This window comes from Aquarana catesbeiana, linkage group LG02 (genome assembly GCF_042186555.1).
Source record: "Aquarana catesbeiana isolate 2022-GZ linkage group LG02, ASM4218655v1, whole genome shotgun sequence".
Lineage (NCBI taxonomy): Eukaryota > Metazoa > Chordata > Amphibia > Anura > Ranidae > Aquarana > Aquarana catesbeiana.
In genome coordinates, this window is record NC_133325.1 from 628,125,834 (window position 1) to 628,138,718 (window position 12,885).

A 12,885-nucleotide genomic window follows, 5' to 3' on the forward strand; every position below is an offset into this window, starting at 1 on the left:
TAAATTGGTGCTTCTACTAGAGTTGCCACCTTATCCCTTTAAACCCGAACACATTTGAATTACACGGGTTCTGAGGCTAATTAAATGCAGATAAGGCACTAAGCGAGTTTAATTACCACCTTAATCAGCCACAGAACCTGTGTAATTATTATGTGTTTGGGTTTAAAGGGATGAGGTGGCAACCCTAGCTTCTACCAACAACAAATAGGGCTGTTGTTTCAGCATAGCCTTTTGCATTTAATAAGACACATTGGTAGAAAGCTGTAGGGCTCTGGAAAGGTCATCTGCTAATCTACAGTTGGGATCCCACTTTTTTCTAGTTATAGAGCATGCAGGAGATTGTTGAATGTGATATCCCATCTCCTGCGAGGGGAAGTGTGAATGTAATAACTTAACAGGACTTCTAGTTCCTTATTGGGTTCTACCACCAAATAGTGACCACACATCAATCAAGGGGTCCTTTATCAGTTCATAATATAGTAGACAGTGATTCGGGGGAATATACAGTGGGGACGGAAAGTATTCAGACCCCCTTAAATTTTTCACTCTTTGTTATATTGCAGCCATTTGCTAAAATCATTTTTTTCCTCATTAATGTACACACAGCACCCCATATTGACAGAAAAACACAGAATTGTTGACATTTTTGTAAATTTATTAAAAAAGAAAAACTGAAATATCACATGGTCCTAAGTATTCAGACCCTTTGCTGTGACACTCATATATTTAACTCTGGTGCTGTCCATTTCTTCTGATCATCCTTGAGATGGTTCTACACCTTCATTTGAGTCCAGCTGTGTTTTATTATACTGATTGGACTTGATTAGGAAAGCCACACACCTGTCTATATAAGACCTTACAGCTCACAGTGCATGTCAGAGCAAATGAGAATCATGAGGTCAAAGGAACTGCCTGAACAGCTCAGAGACAGAATTGTGGCAAGGCACAGATCTTGCCATGGTTACAAACAAATTTCTGCTGCACTTAAGGTTCCTAAGAGCACAGTGGCCTCCATAATCCTTAAATCGAAGAAGTTTGGGACGACCAGAACCCTTCCTAGAGCTAGCCGTTCGGCCCAACTGAGCTATCGGGGGAGAAGAGCCTTGGTGAGAGAGGTAAAGAAGAACCCAAAGATCACTGTGGCTGAGCTCCAGAGATGCAGTCGGGAGATGGGAGAAAGTTGTAGAAAGTCAATCATCACTGCAGCCCTCCACCAGTCGGGACTTTATGGCAGAGTGGCCCAACGGAAGCCTCTCATCAGTGCAAGACACATGAAAGCCCGCATGGAGTTTGTTAAAAAAACACCTGAAGGACTCCACGATGGTGAGAAATAAGATTCTTTGGTCTGATGTGACCAAGATAGAACTTTTTGGCCTTAATTCTAAGCGGTATGTGTGGAGAAAACCAGGTACTGCTCATCACCTGTCCAATACAGTCCCAACAGTGAAGCATGGTGGTGGCAGTATCATGCTTTGGGGGTGTTTTTCAGCTGCAGGGACAGGACAACTGGTTGCAATCGAGGGAAAGATGAATGTGGCCAAGTACAGGGATATCCTGGACGAAAACCTTCTCCATAGTGCGCAGGATCTCAGACTGGGCCGAAGGTTTACCTTCCAACAAGACAATGACCCTAAGCACATGGCTAAAATAACGAAGGAGTGGCTTCACAACAACTCTGTGACTGTTCTTGAATGGCCCAGCCAGAGCCCTGACTTAAACCCAATTGGGCATCTCTGGAGAGACCTAAAAATGGCTGTCCACCAACGTTTACCATCCAACCTGACAGAACTGGAGAGGATCTGCAAGGAGGAATGGCAATCCCAAATCCAGGTGTGAAAAACTTGTTGCATCTTTCACAAAAAGACTCATGGCTGTATTAGATCAAAAGGGTGCTTCTACTAATTACTGAGCAAAGGGTCTGAATACTTAGGACCATGTGATATTTCAGTTTTTCTTTTTTAATAAATCTGCAAAAATGTCAGAAGTGTTTTTCTGTCAATATTGGGTGCTGTGTGTACATTAATGAGGGAAAAAATGAACTTAAATGATTTTAGCAAATGGCTGCAATATAACAAAGAGTGAAACATTTAAGGGGGTCTGAATACTTTCCGTCCCCACTGTAAGCATCAATCCACTCACCATTGCTGTTTATCCAGGTGCTAACTAACCAATCCACTCAAGACCATTTGCAACCAAAAATAAATAATAATGTAGTATGATATAGTGCCACATAATGCACATACGGTACTTACCTGAGAGAAAGTCTGTATGAAGTGCTGTCTGGAGCATTTTTTCCAAACATCCATGTACATGTCATTGAAGATGTGTTATAAACTCTGCAAGATACATTTTCAGCTGAGGTCCCATTTCTTTCTGAGGGTTATAACATATAGTGCATATCATGTCAGAATACAGAAACATATTATTACAGCTTACAAATGCTGATAAAAAGAGGAAATCAATAAAAACAAATTATTTCCAAAGAAGAACAAAAATGTAATTATTGGACTGACTTCAGCAAAATGTTGAACATTGTGTGAATTCCTTTTTTTAGGGTAATACTGGTTTCTACATTTATTGGCGAGGAACAATTTCCTTTTTTTTTTTAACTATAGAATTGCTAAAATACAGCAAAATATTGGTTGAGCATTATATAAGATGGGAAAAAATAAACAACTCAAAGCTCCTCCTCTAGAAAATCACATCCCCACCCAGTTAGAAACACCTAGCAGGGAACACATTTAACCCCTTGATCGCCCCCTAGTGTTAACCCATTCCCTAGCAGTGACATTTACACAGTAATCAGTGCATTTTTATAGCACTGATCGCTGTATAAATGTCAATGGTCCCAAAAATGTGTCAAAAGTGTCCGATCTGTCCGATGCAAAGTCGCAGTCCCCATAAAAAAAAAAAACGCTGATCGCCGCCATTACTAAAGTAAAGAAAAAGCCATAAATCTATTCCCTATTTTGTAGACGCTATAACTTTTGCGCAAACCAATCAATATACGCTTATTGCGTTTTTTTTACCAAAAATAAGTAGAAGAATACATATCGGCCTTAACTGATGAAGAAATTAGTTTTTTAATATTTTTTGGGGGATATTTATTATAGCAAAAAGTAAAAAATATTGCTTTTTTTTCAAAATTGTCACTCTTTTTTTGTTTATAGTGCAAAAAATAAAAACCACAGAGGTGATCAAATACCACCAAAAAAAAGCTCTATTTGTGGGGGGAAAAAAGGACATCAATTTTATTCGGTACAATGTTGAATGACCGCGCAATTGTCAGTTAAAGCGACACAGTGCCATATCGCAAAAAATGGCCTGGTCATTAAGGGGGCAAGAATCACTGGGGTTGACTTACTAAAACTGGAGTGTGGAAAATCTGGTGCAGATGTGCATGGTAGCCAATCAGCTTCTGATTTCAGCTTGTTCAATTAAGCTTTGACAAAAAAAAAACCTTGAAGCTGATTGGTTTCTATGCAGAGCTGCCCCAGATTTTGCAGTCTTCCGTTTTAGTACATCAACCATTGTATCTAGTGCCCCATTACCAAGCTCAGTGTTTCAACTACCTCAATGCCAGAATGTTTTATCATTTTCAAAAAAATTATTGAAAAACATAAGATCACCTTGGGGTGTTTATTTTCCAAAAGGGGTCTTTTTCGAGGTGTTTGTACTGTTCTGCCGTTTTTAACTCAAAACGTTTTTTTATTTAAACAATTGTCTTATTCAGGGGTCTTCGAACAGCGGCCCTCCAGGTATTCATGAACTACAATTCCCATCATGCCTAGTCATGTCTGTGAATGTCAGAGTTTTACAATGCCTCATGGGATGTGTAGTTCTGCAACAGCTGGAGGGCCGTAGTTTGAGGATCCCTGGTCTTATTAATCTATTTCTAATTTCCTTATAAAGTAAGAAGTAAAAAACAAAAAACAATGGTTATTAAAGAGGAACTGCAGTCTGCTCACATACTTTGTAATAAAAACATCTTTGCCATTCTGAAGCTTCCCTCCAACCACTTTGCAAAAATATTTTATGTATACTGTGATTCTGTACTTGGCAAATATGCTGCAGAAATCTCCCTCCATCAAGCCTGGCTGCAACCATTTTAACCGTGGGCAGCTGAAGCTGCTGCCTGTTCACTTCCTGGATTTACACACACACACACACACAGGCACACCTCCAGCTCTGCAGCTGTCATTGGCCCTCTTATGACTTACCCCCTCCCTTACTGGCAAACTCTCATGAGAGTGAGAGAGAGAGAGCTGTGCATGATGTCATAAGCCTAGGCTTTTTACCAGACAAGAAACAGGAAATGGGCTGTATAAGGGATTTACTGGCAGAAAAAAAACGTTTTACTATCCAAAGTTAAAACAACAAGGGCAGAAGATTTAATAGATGGAAAAAAGAAAAAACGACTGAAGTTATGCTTTAAAGAAGGGGGCGTGGCTTGGAGTCCATGAGAGCGGCTGCTTAATCTCACAGCTCCGGCCCTATACACCCATCCTGCAGCCATCCTGACTCCAATCTTCTACAAAAAGGCACCGAAATACTCCTGAGAACGGCGGGCACCCAATCTAGGCATGATGGTGAATAAATACGGGCCACTCGCGCCCCAATCCACGGCGGAACAACTGGCCAGGTTTAGGAGGCAAGATGGTGCCGATCCTTCAGCCATGCAGGAGACCACGCTGCAGTCTGCCTCATCTACAGCACAGACCTCGTCTCAGGGGGTGAGTGACTCTGTACCTGCTGTCTATCGCACCCAGGCAGCACATTCAGAACCCCTAGATTCACCAGTCTGCTCAGAAGGCTCTGCATCCCCAACCCCCTCCATTGCTGAACCCACACTGACAGAAATTATGCTTGCTATACAGGACTGTAAGTCTTCCCTCACTGTCCAGATGGAAACCATTCATATTGATTTCTTACACTTGAAACAAGGCGTTCAGATCTTACGGGAAAAGACGGGTGAGTTGGAGGGTCGCGTTAGCTCCCCAGAAGACACAGTTCATCCTTTATCTGCAACCGTTCGCTCAACTACGAACGAATTGGAAGCCCTTAAAGCCAAGTTGGACGACTTGGAGAATCGTTCCCGTCGGAACAGTCTTCGTTTTGTGGGGTTCCCGGAACGATCGGAGGGTTCCAGGCCCGATTGTTTTCTACATAAATGGCTGCGTGATGAGCTGGGGGTAGAGGAATTCTCCAGAACCTTTGAAATCTAACGGGCACATCGCCCCCCCCCCCGTGTCCCCCACAACCTGGGGCCCCCCAAGATCTCTAATTGCCAAATTCCTTAATTTTCGCGACAAAGTCGCTATCCTCCGTTTGGCCAGAGAAAAAGGCCCTCTCAAGTTCAACGGCAATAACACATATCCATTTATCCTGATTTTTCAGCGGAGGTACAGCATCAATGCATGTCCTTCGCAGCAGTAAAGGATCGTCTCCGCAAAGAAGGTCTCCCATATGCGATGTTGTTCCCTGCTAAGCTACAGATTATATATGAAGGTAAAGCTCATTTCTGCTCTTGTTCTAAGGAAGCTATGTCCTGGCTAGACTCCAGACAACGCCGAAACTGAACCCACAAATTACAGTCCCTGAGGTATCACACGCCCTTCCATTTTTCTTCCTTGTCCCTCATGGGCATGGTCCTCTGTGGCTATGCTGCTGCGACTACCTTTGCTTGTTCAGCTACTTGACCTGTTTGAGACTTGCCTTCATTTTAAAGCAATTCGCATTTATTTCATTTTTCAATCTTTGCACGTCTGACAAATCCTTTCGTTAAAGTTCCTAGTAGATCCTGCAAGATGTATACAAAAGATATGCTGCGCTAAGGTGAAAATATCAATCTGGAGATTATTAATGCATATGAGGTATACTGAAAATACCGCATAAGCGGCATATCCAGCCACAGCAAGGCACAAAGGATATATATATATATAAAACAAGTGACTTTAAAGTGCAATGTGTAAATAATATACTAGATGTATACCATTAGAATGAGAGTAGCGATTACTGAACTACTACCTGTATATTTAATGGATGAAAAAATCATTTATATAGTCTGAAATTTACCGTGAAAAAAAGTGATAAGTGCAAAATACAATAAAGTGCCAAGTGCCACACAATGAGTGTGAATATCAAATCCAAGATGTGGTACGTGATTATTAAAGTCCAATATATGAAAGAAATGCACATAAAGTCCATAAAAACAGACCATAAAAAATCCAACATGCGTGCATTTATCTTAGTGCTTAGTGCTCAGAATCCCATGCTCAAGTGCCATCCAGTGACCCCCCAGGGACAGCCGCTCACCTCAGAGCATGCGACTCAGCTGTGAGACTGAGTCTAAACATGCTTATGAGCCATCCCACGGCTCAGTGATGGAATCCAGATACACAGATACCCCAGTCGAAGTCCTAGCGGACGAAACGCGTCGGGTTTGTTATGCCTGTCTTGCCACAACCTAACTAAGCGCTTATTTTTATATTTATCTTGTACCTGGTTCCCATCTCTGTTGTTACAAGCCAGAGTGCATTTTATGGTACTATTTTTTAATAAAGCTTTGAAAAGCTGATTCACACTATGGGGAAGTTTTCTTTTTGATCCCTTTTGATTCCCACACGGAATTTGATCTTGGACGAGCTGTTTATACCCACACCATGGATGGCGGGAGCAGGTAGGATTTGAGAAGGTTGGTCAGTGAGTGCCACGGTGTTCCATCCTTTCCAGTCGCTGTGGATAAAGGTGCTACATCCTCCATTTCTCTATCTTAAGCCTGTCTGACTCCTAAGCCGCTGGCTGGTGAATCCACCTTTGCTGGTAAGGGTACTTTCACCTGTCCCTATCTGCATGCAAGTTTCATTACTCCACCTTGTGGTTGCCATCCCCAGATCCAAGGGTCCCATATCACCAATCCTGGTTGCTGCTGGTTCTTCTTTTTTGGCCAAGTTTCCAAGTGTTTGCCTATGCATCTGTTTTGGACTTTTTAGTTGCACTATTATTGTATTTCTGTTTGTACTGCAGTTTTCCGGTTGCAATAGCCACACTAGGATTATTTGTTATTTTGGGTTATTATTACCCATTTCATGTATGTTGCACTATTGGGTCCCCTCCTATAGGCTACACTAGTATGGATTCACTGATTTTTCCTACATATATAATCACTTTTTTGTATCATTTTAGAGTGTTAGCTTTTTTCTGGTATCTACACTCCATACTTCACATATAATCACTCGTTTGTATTATGTTAGAGTGTCAGCTATTTTTTACTACCTACACTCCATACTGTTTTGTTTTATCTTTCTTTCATTAATATATATTCTATTGACGGTAGTTAATAGGATATACTAGAACAGTCCTGTTTCACCAAACACTTTATTGTGCACCACTGCTCTCCAGACAGACATTCAGGCGGGCTTTGCTCAATAACGAACAAATATTATTTTCTTGCTCCTCCAGTGCCACACTTTATTCTTATTATTTCACCCAAATTTTGTCTGATTGTTGTGTTGGCTGCTTTGTTCTCACGTTTTTGGGTTGGCGCATTATTATTTTTAGATTTGCTTATGAGCCATCCCACGGCTCAGTGATGGAATCCAGATACACAGTTTTCAGCAGCAACTCCACAGTTAGGAATAAAGGAAAAGAAAAACTGGATAGTGTGATATCGTTTTAAAAAATGTATTAGAATAAAAGCTCCCTACTCACATTTGCAAGGTGCGTGAGTGCACCAATCTGATAACAGTCTCCAAAGTTTGCCTCAAAGTTTGCTTGTCAGGAGGGATAAGCTGTGCATCGCATCTCAGTGGAGTGAATGGCTCCATGCTCCATCCTGGCCCTTCCCCTACGCGTGTTCGACACAGGGTCACGTGTCTTCATCAGGGGCATTTGATTGGACGGACACTCTGCAGCCTAAATATAGTCATCACGGCCATTTTGCCGTGGATCGCAGACACTCTAGTGCCAGGCTCCATGTGTTATTGCTCAGTGTATTGTAAGCAACAAGCATCTGCAAAACTAGGATTTACAGCTGTGTATATGGGGAACGAGTTAATAAAGTCCAACTCATAGCCCAAAAGGAAATATCCACATATATAGAAATATATAAACAGCCAATGTGATGTTTATGCAGGACGGAGACCGATGTTCAGCACATATTACTACTATTACTGTCCAGATCACCATGTCCCCTGCTCTTTGTTGGAGACTTTAATGCTGTACTAGACCCTGCAATGGACCGCTTGAGAGGTGGGGGTAGACCGTATCCTACATTTGTTGACTGGACCCAGGTATTTGCCCTTACTGAACTGTGGCACTGGAAACACCCAGGGGACCGCCAGTTCTCCTGTCACTCTGATTCCTTTAATACTATGTCTTGTATAGACCTGGCATTTGCCCCAGTGGATGTACTCCCACTGGTTCATTCAGTTACCTACTTACCCAGAGGGATCTCGGATCATGCCCCTTTGTTGGTTGGTCTCCTCCTCCTGCCAAGAACAGGCCTTCGGGTCTGGAGATTGAACTCTCATTGGCTTGAGGATGAAATTGTGCAGACTGAGTGCCAGAGAGGCGTGACCGACTACTGGAGTCTGAACCAGGGTACCAGTGGACTCAACACGGCCTGGGATGCTTCCAAGGCTGTGTTGAGAGGTACCTTTATGTCCATTACCGGTATCCTGCGTAAAAATGCCCAGCAATGTACTGAAGAGTTAGAAAGTGCCCTATTACAGGCAGAGGCGGAATACTCCCAAAACCCCAATGCACTGTCCCGTTGGCTTCACTGCCGCAGGGAATATGAACTCTGCCTCTTAGATCTTACCAAAAAACGTATGCTTTATGTTACCCAGAAGGTATTCGAACATGGTAACAGGGCGGGTCGCCTACTCGCATATCTTACCAGATCTGATTATCCCCCTGTCTCTATCCCCAGAATATTAGTCTCAGAGAATGCAATTAGCGATGTCCCTCAGGATGTAGCAGAAGCCTTTCTCTCCTTTTATAAGGATCTTTACACCTCTAGAGCTGATTACTCTGAGACACAACTTTAAGACTATTTAAGCCAAATTACACTCCCCCGTTTGACAGACCAGGTTCGAGAAGAATTAGATGAGCCACTATCTGTAGAAGAACTCTCTCTTGCGATTTCACAGATGCCGGCTCATAAAACACCGGGTTTGGACGGTTTTTCAGTTGAATGGTATAAACAATTTCATCACCTCCTTAGCCCTATTTTACTCAAAACATTCAATGAGGCCCTGAAAGAAGGGGTGCTTCCCCCCTCAATGAGGGAGGCACTCATTGTCTTAATACTTAAACCTCAAAAGGATCTACTAAAATGTGACTCCTATCGACCAATATCTCTTATTAATGTGGATGTAAAAATTTTGGCTAAAGTCCTGGCTAACCGTCTAAACAAGGTGATTGCTAAGTTAGTGGGTAGTGACTAAGGTGGCTTTATACCTGGCCGATCGACCAGGATGAACATCCGTAGACTGTTTCACAATCTGACGTATCCACATGACTGTCCACCCACCCGAGTTGTTGTATCCCTAGACACCTGTAAGGCCTTTGACAGTGTAGAATGGACATATCTGTTTTGGGTCTTACAGCTTTATGGCCTTGGCCCCAGGATGAATGCTTGGATACAGCTTCTCTATACTATGCCACTCGCCCGTATTCGTATTAATTCGCAGATTACTGAATCCTTCCGGATCACCAGGGGTACCAGGCAGTGCTGCCCCTTATCACCCCTCCTATTTGCATTGGCTATGGAGCCCCTGGAGATCCGGATTCGTAACTCCTCGATGATCCGCGCTTTACCCATTAATGGCATAGAGGAAAGAATTTCTCTTTATGCGGATGATACATTAGTTTACCTAGCAGATGCCCAGGACTCACTCACTAATCTGTTAACTACTGTAACCACCTTTGGAGACTTTTCCGGATTCCGAGTGAATTGGGACAAGTCCATTATTTTTCCCTAGACCAAGCTTGCAATGCACAGACCCACTCGGATTCTAGACTACAAATAACTACCTCGCTTAGGTACCTAGGAGTTGTGATACAATTGCCACTGTCCCTCTATATAACTAATAACCTAAGCCCATTACTGCATCAATTACAGACTCAAACCAAACAATGGAGGGACTTGCCTCTAGACCTGATGGAACAGGCTAACGTCCTCAAGATGATATATTTGCCTAAGCTGCTATATGTCCTGGCTAACTCCCCTTGTAAAATCCCCAAAACAATTTTTAAGAGCATTGACTCTATATGTATTGCGTTCCTTTGGAACGGTAGGCCACCTCGGGTGGCACTGGAGATGCTTCGGCTCCCATCCCAACTAGCGGGGTTAGCTTTCCCTGACTTTTATCTTTATTATCTGGCAACTCAATTGGTCAATATTCATGACTGGCTGCTTCCTAACTCAAATAATGCATGTACCACCACTGAGTGGGCCATAGCTTCCTCATTTGAAACACTACATAATATCGTTTATCGAGGATGTACAAAGCCAGGACCTGGGATGGCTATCTTACGTACTTCCTTATCCCTGTTTAAAAATGTAATGCTTAAACATACTACTGACTCATGGTTAACTTCCCCTAATAGTCCACTTTCGTTTAATCCGTCGCTTCCGGAACTAAACTCCCTACCTGACCCTCAAAGATGGACTTCCAAGGGAATTAAATACCTATGCCACATCTACACCCCTCAGGGATTTACAGTAAATCCTTCTCACAGATGAGATTAGATTTTGACTTACCGCGTACTTATTTGTTCTTTTATTACCAACTTAGGCATGCTGTGCGAGCACAGTTCGGTTCCCTGGAAAATCCGCTTAAAACTCCCGACATGGAAAAAATTCTAAGATCCCCAGATCAGACGAAACTTATTTCTACTTACTATGCAGCTCTGGTGACGGACTCTAACCCTAGATTTAAAATAGCACAACGGAAGTGGGAATCTCTAGATATCTCCATCATGGAAGATGACTGGTCGGAATTCAGTGACACTTTTAAGGCTTCTGTTATATCCTGCAGAGATAGGGTGATCCAAATAAAGATTTTTCACCAATCGCACCTTACACTGGCCAAAATGCACAAAATAGGCATATTGTCCTCTGCTGAATGCTTTCGGGGTTGTGGACAAATGGCGGATTTCCTTCATTGTTTTTGGAATTGCTCTGTAATACAGGACTTCTAGCAGAGCATAGGCTCCTTTCTCTCTTCGGCGTTGGGACTTCCCAACATAGTTCACCCCAAGAACTGCCTTCTGGTTATCTTTGGTGATTTGCCTGTCCCTTCCCGGGTCAAACAACTGCTTCGTATCCTATATTTCTATGCCAAGAAATCCATTTTATTGACCTGGAAGGGAGTGGCAACCCCAACTAGGGGACTATGGTTGAAACTGGTTAATGAAGCTCTGTCGCTTTATAAACTCACTTTTGATATCCGTAAAAGACCAAAAGCATTCCATAAAATCTGGGGCAGGTGGCTGGCTAGCTCCCTGACCCTCTCCCCTGTACTGCCGTGATCAGAGTAAGCCTGAAACAGCTTGCCCTGTAATATAGGTACACTCTTTTACAATTACACTGACTGTGACTAGGATACCTGTCTATAGAGTTTAACACTGTATATGATCTAACTTGTTTTCTAACATAATGCCTAATGAATGTATTAACCAACTATTGTTTTGACCTAACACAAGAGCATTCTGTATTAGCTCTTTATGTTGGACCTTACTAGGTCCTTTTGTTATGTTTTTGTATGTCTGTAAGGAAAAAAAAAATGCAATAAACATCTTTAAAAAAAAAAAAAGAAGTTACGCTTTAAAACTGAAAATTCATTTTAGGAGAGTGTTGCTTGAGTGATTGATTGTCAGTCAAACAATCAGAGCATTGACAACAAAATAAATGCCTGGCAATTGATGGGTATTACAGGATGTGACTTGAGTGGTTATTGTGTATAGTCTGTGCGCAGGTTAACTTATGTCATCATCCACAAGAATGATGAATAACTGCACAAGCACATGTAATTATTGAGCACAAGGCTACAAAAAATTTAAGTTAGGTTCACACTATTGCAGCTGCGATTTTTATCCGATTTTCAGTGCGATTATGTAGTGCGTTTTTGACAGGTTTTAATTTGTTTTTGAAACCACTGTGTTTTTTTGGTTGGGTGAAAGAAACTGGATGCTGGTTGTTAATCCCTTCCTGTCATTTGTACACATACAGTGGGTAAAGAAAAGAGTCATCTTTTAAAATAATCACATTTTGTTGCTTTGCAGCCTAAAATGAAGACAAACGCAGTTTTTGTTTTATCCAGCTGTATTTCCTCAGTGCAACTTATAACATCCAAGTGAAAGATATAACCACCAACATGTCAGAAAAATAAACAATACACAGGCCAAATAATTAAATTTTAGTCTCACCTAACTATACCACCTTTTTCCATGTGGTGCGTTTAAGGTGGTCAGATAAGACTAAAATTGAATTTTTTGGCCTCAACTCCAAACGATATGTCTGGTGGATATCCAATACAGGTCACCATCCAAATAACACCATTCCTAAAGTAAAGCATGGAGACAGTAATAACCTGTTATGGGGGAGGGGGGGGGGGTTCTCTGCAGCAGGGACTGGAGCACTTGTCAGGATAGAAGGAAAAATGGATGGGGCAAAATACTATCAAATTCTTGAGGGAAATCTGCTGCCCTCACACAGCAAAACGAGCACACAGTGGTTGAAGAAGAAAAAAGTGAATGTTCTTGCATAGCCTAGTCAGAGCCCAGACTTAAACCCCATTGAAAATCTGTGGAATGACTTAAAGACTGCAGGCCACAAATGGTCACCATCAAATTTACCTGAACTTGAGCAGTTCTGCA

General features: G+C 42.1%; 1 protein-coding gene across 2 annotated transcripts in view; it reads right to left on the reverse strand.

Annotated features, from left to right (window-relative positions):
* The window catches only part of LOC141128850 (interleukin-5 receptor subunit alpha-like), a 52,149-nt gene that overhangs the window by 17,311 nt on the left and 21,953 nt on the right, over positions 1 to 12,885 (reverse strand). For both annotated transcript variants that reach the window (XM_073616418.1, XM_073616419.1), the window contains one exon: positions 2,253 to 2,373. In XM_073616418.1, coding sequence (XP_073472519.1) covers positions 2,253 to 2,373 — 121 coding nt within the window. The remainder of the gene's footprint in view (positions 1 to 2,252; positions 2,374 to 12,885) is intronic.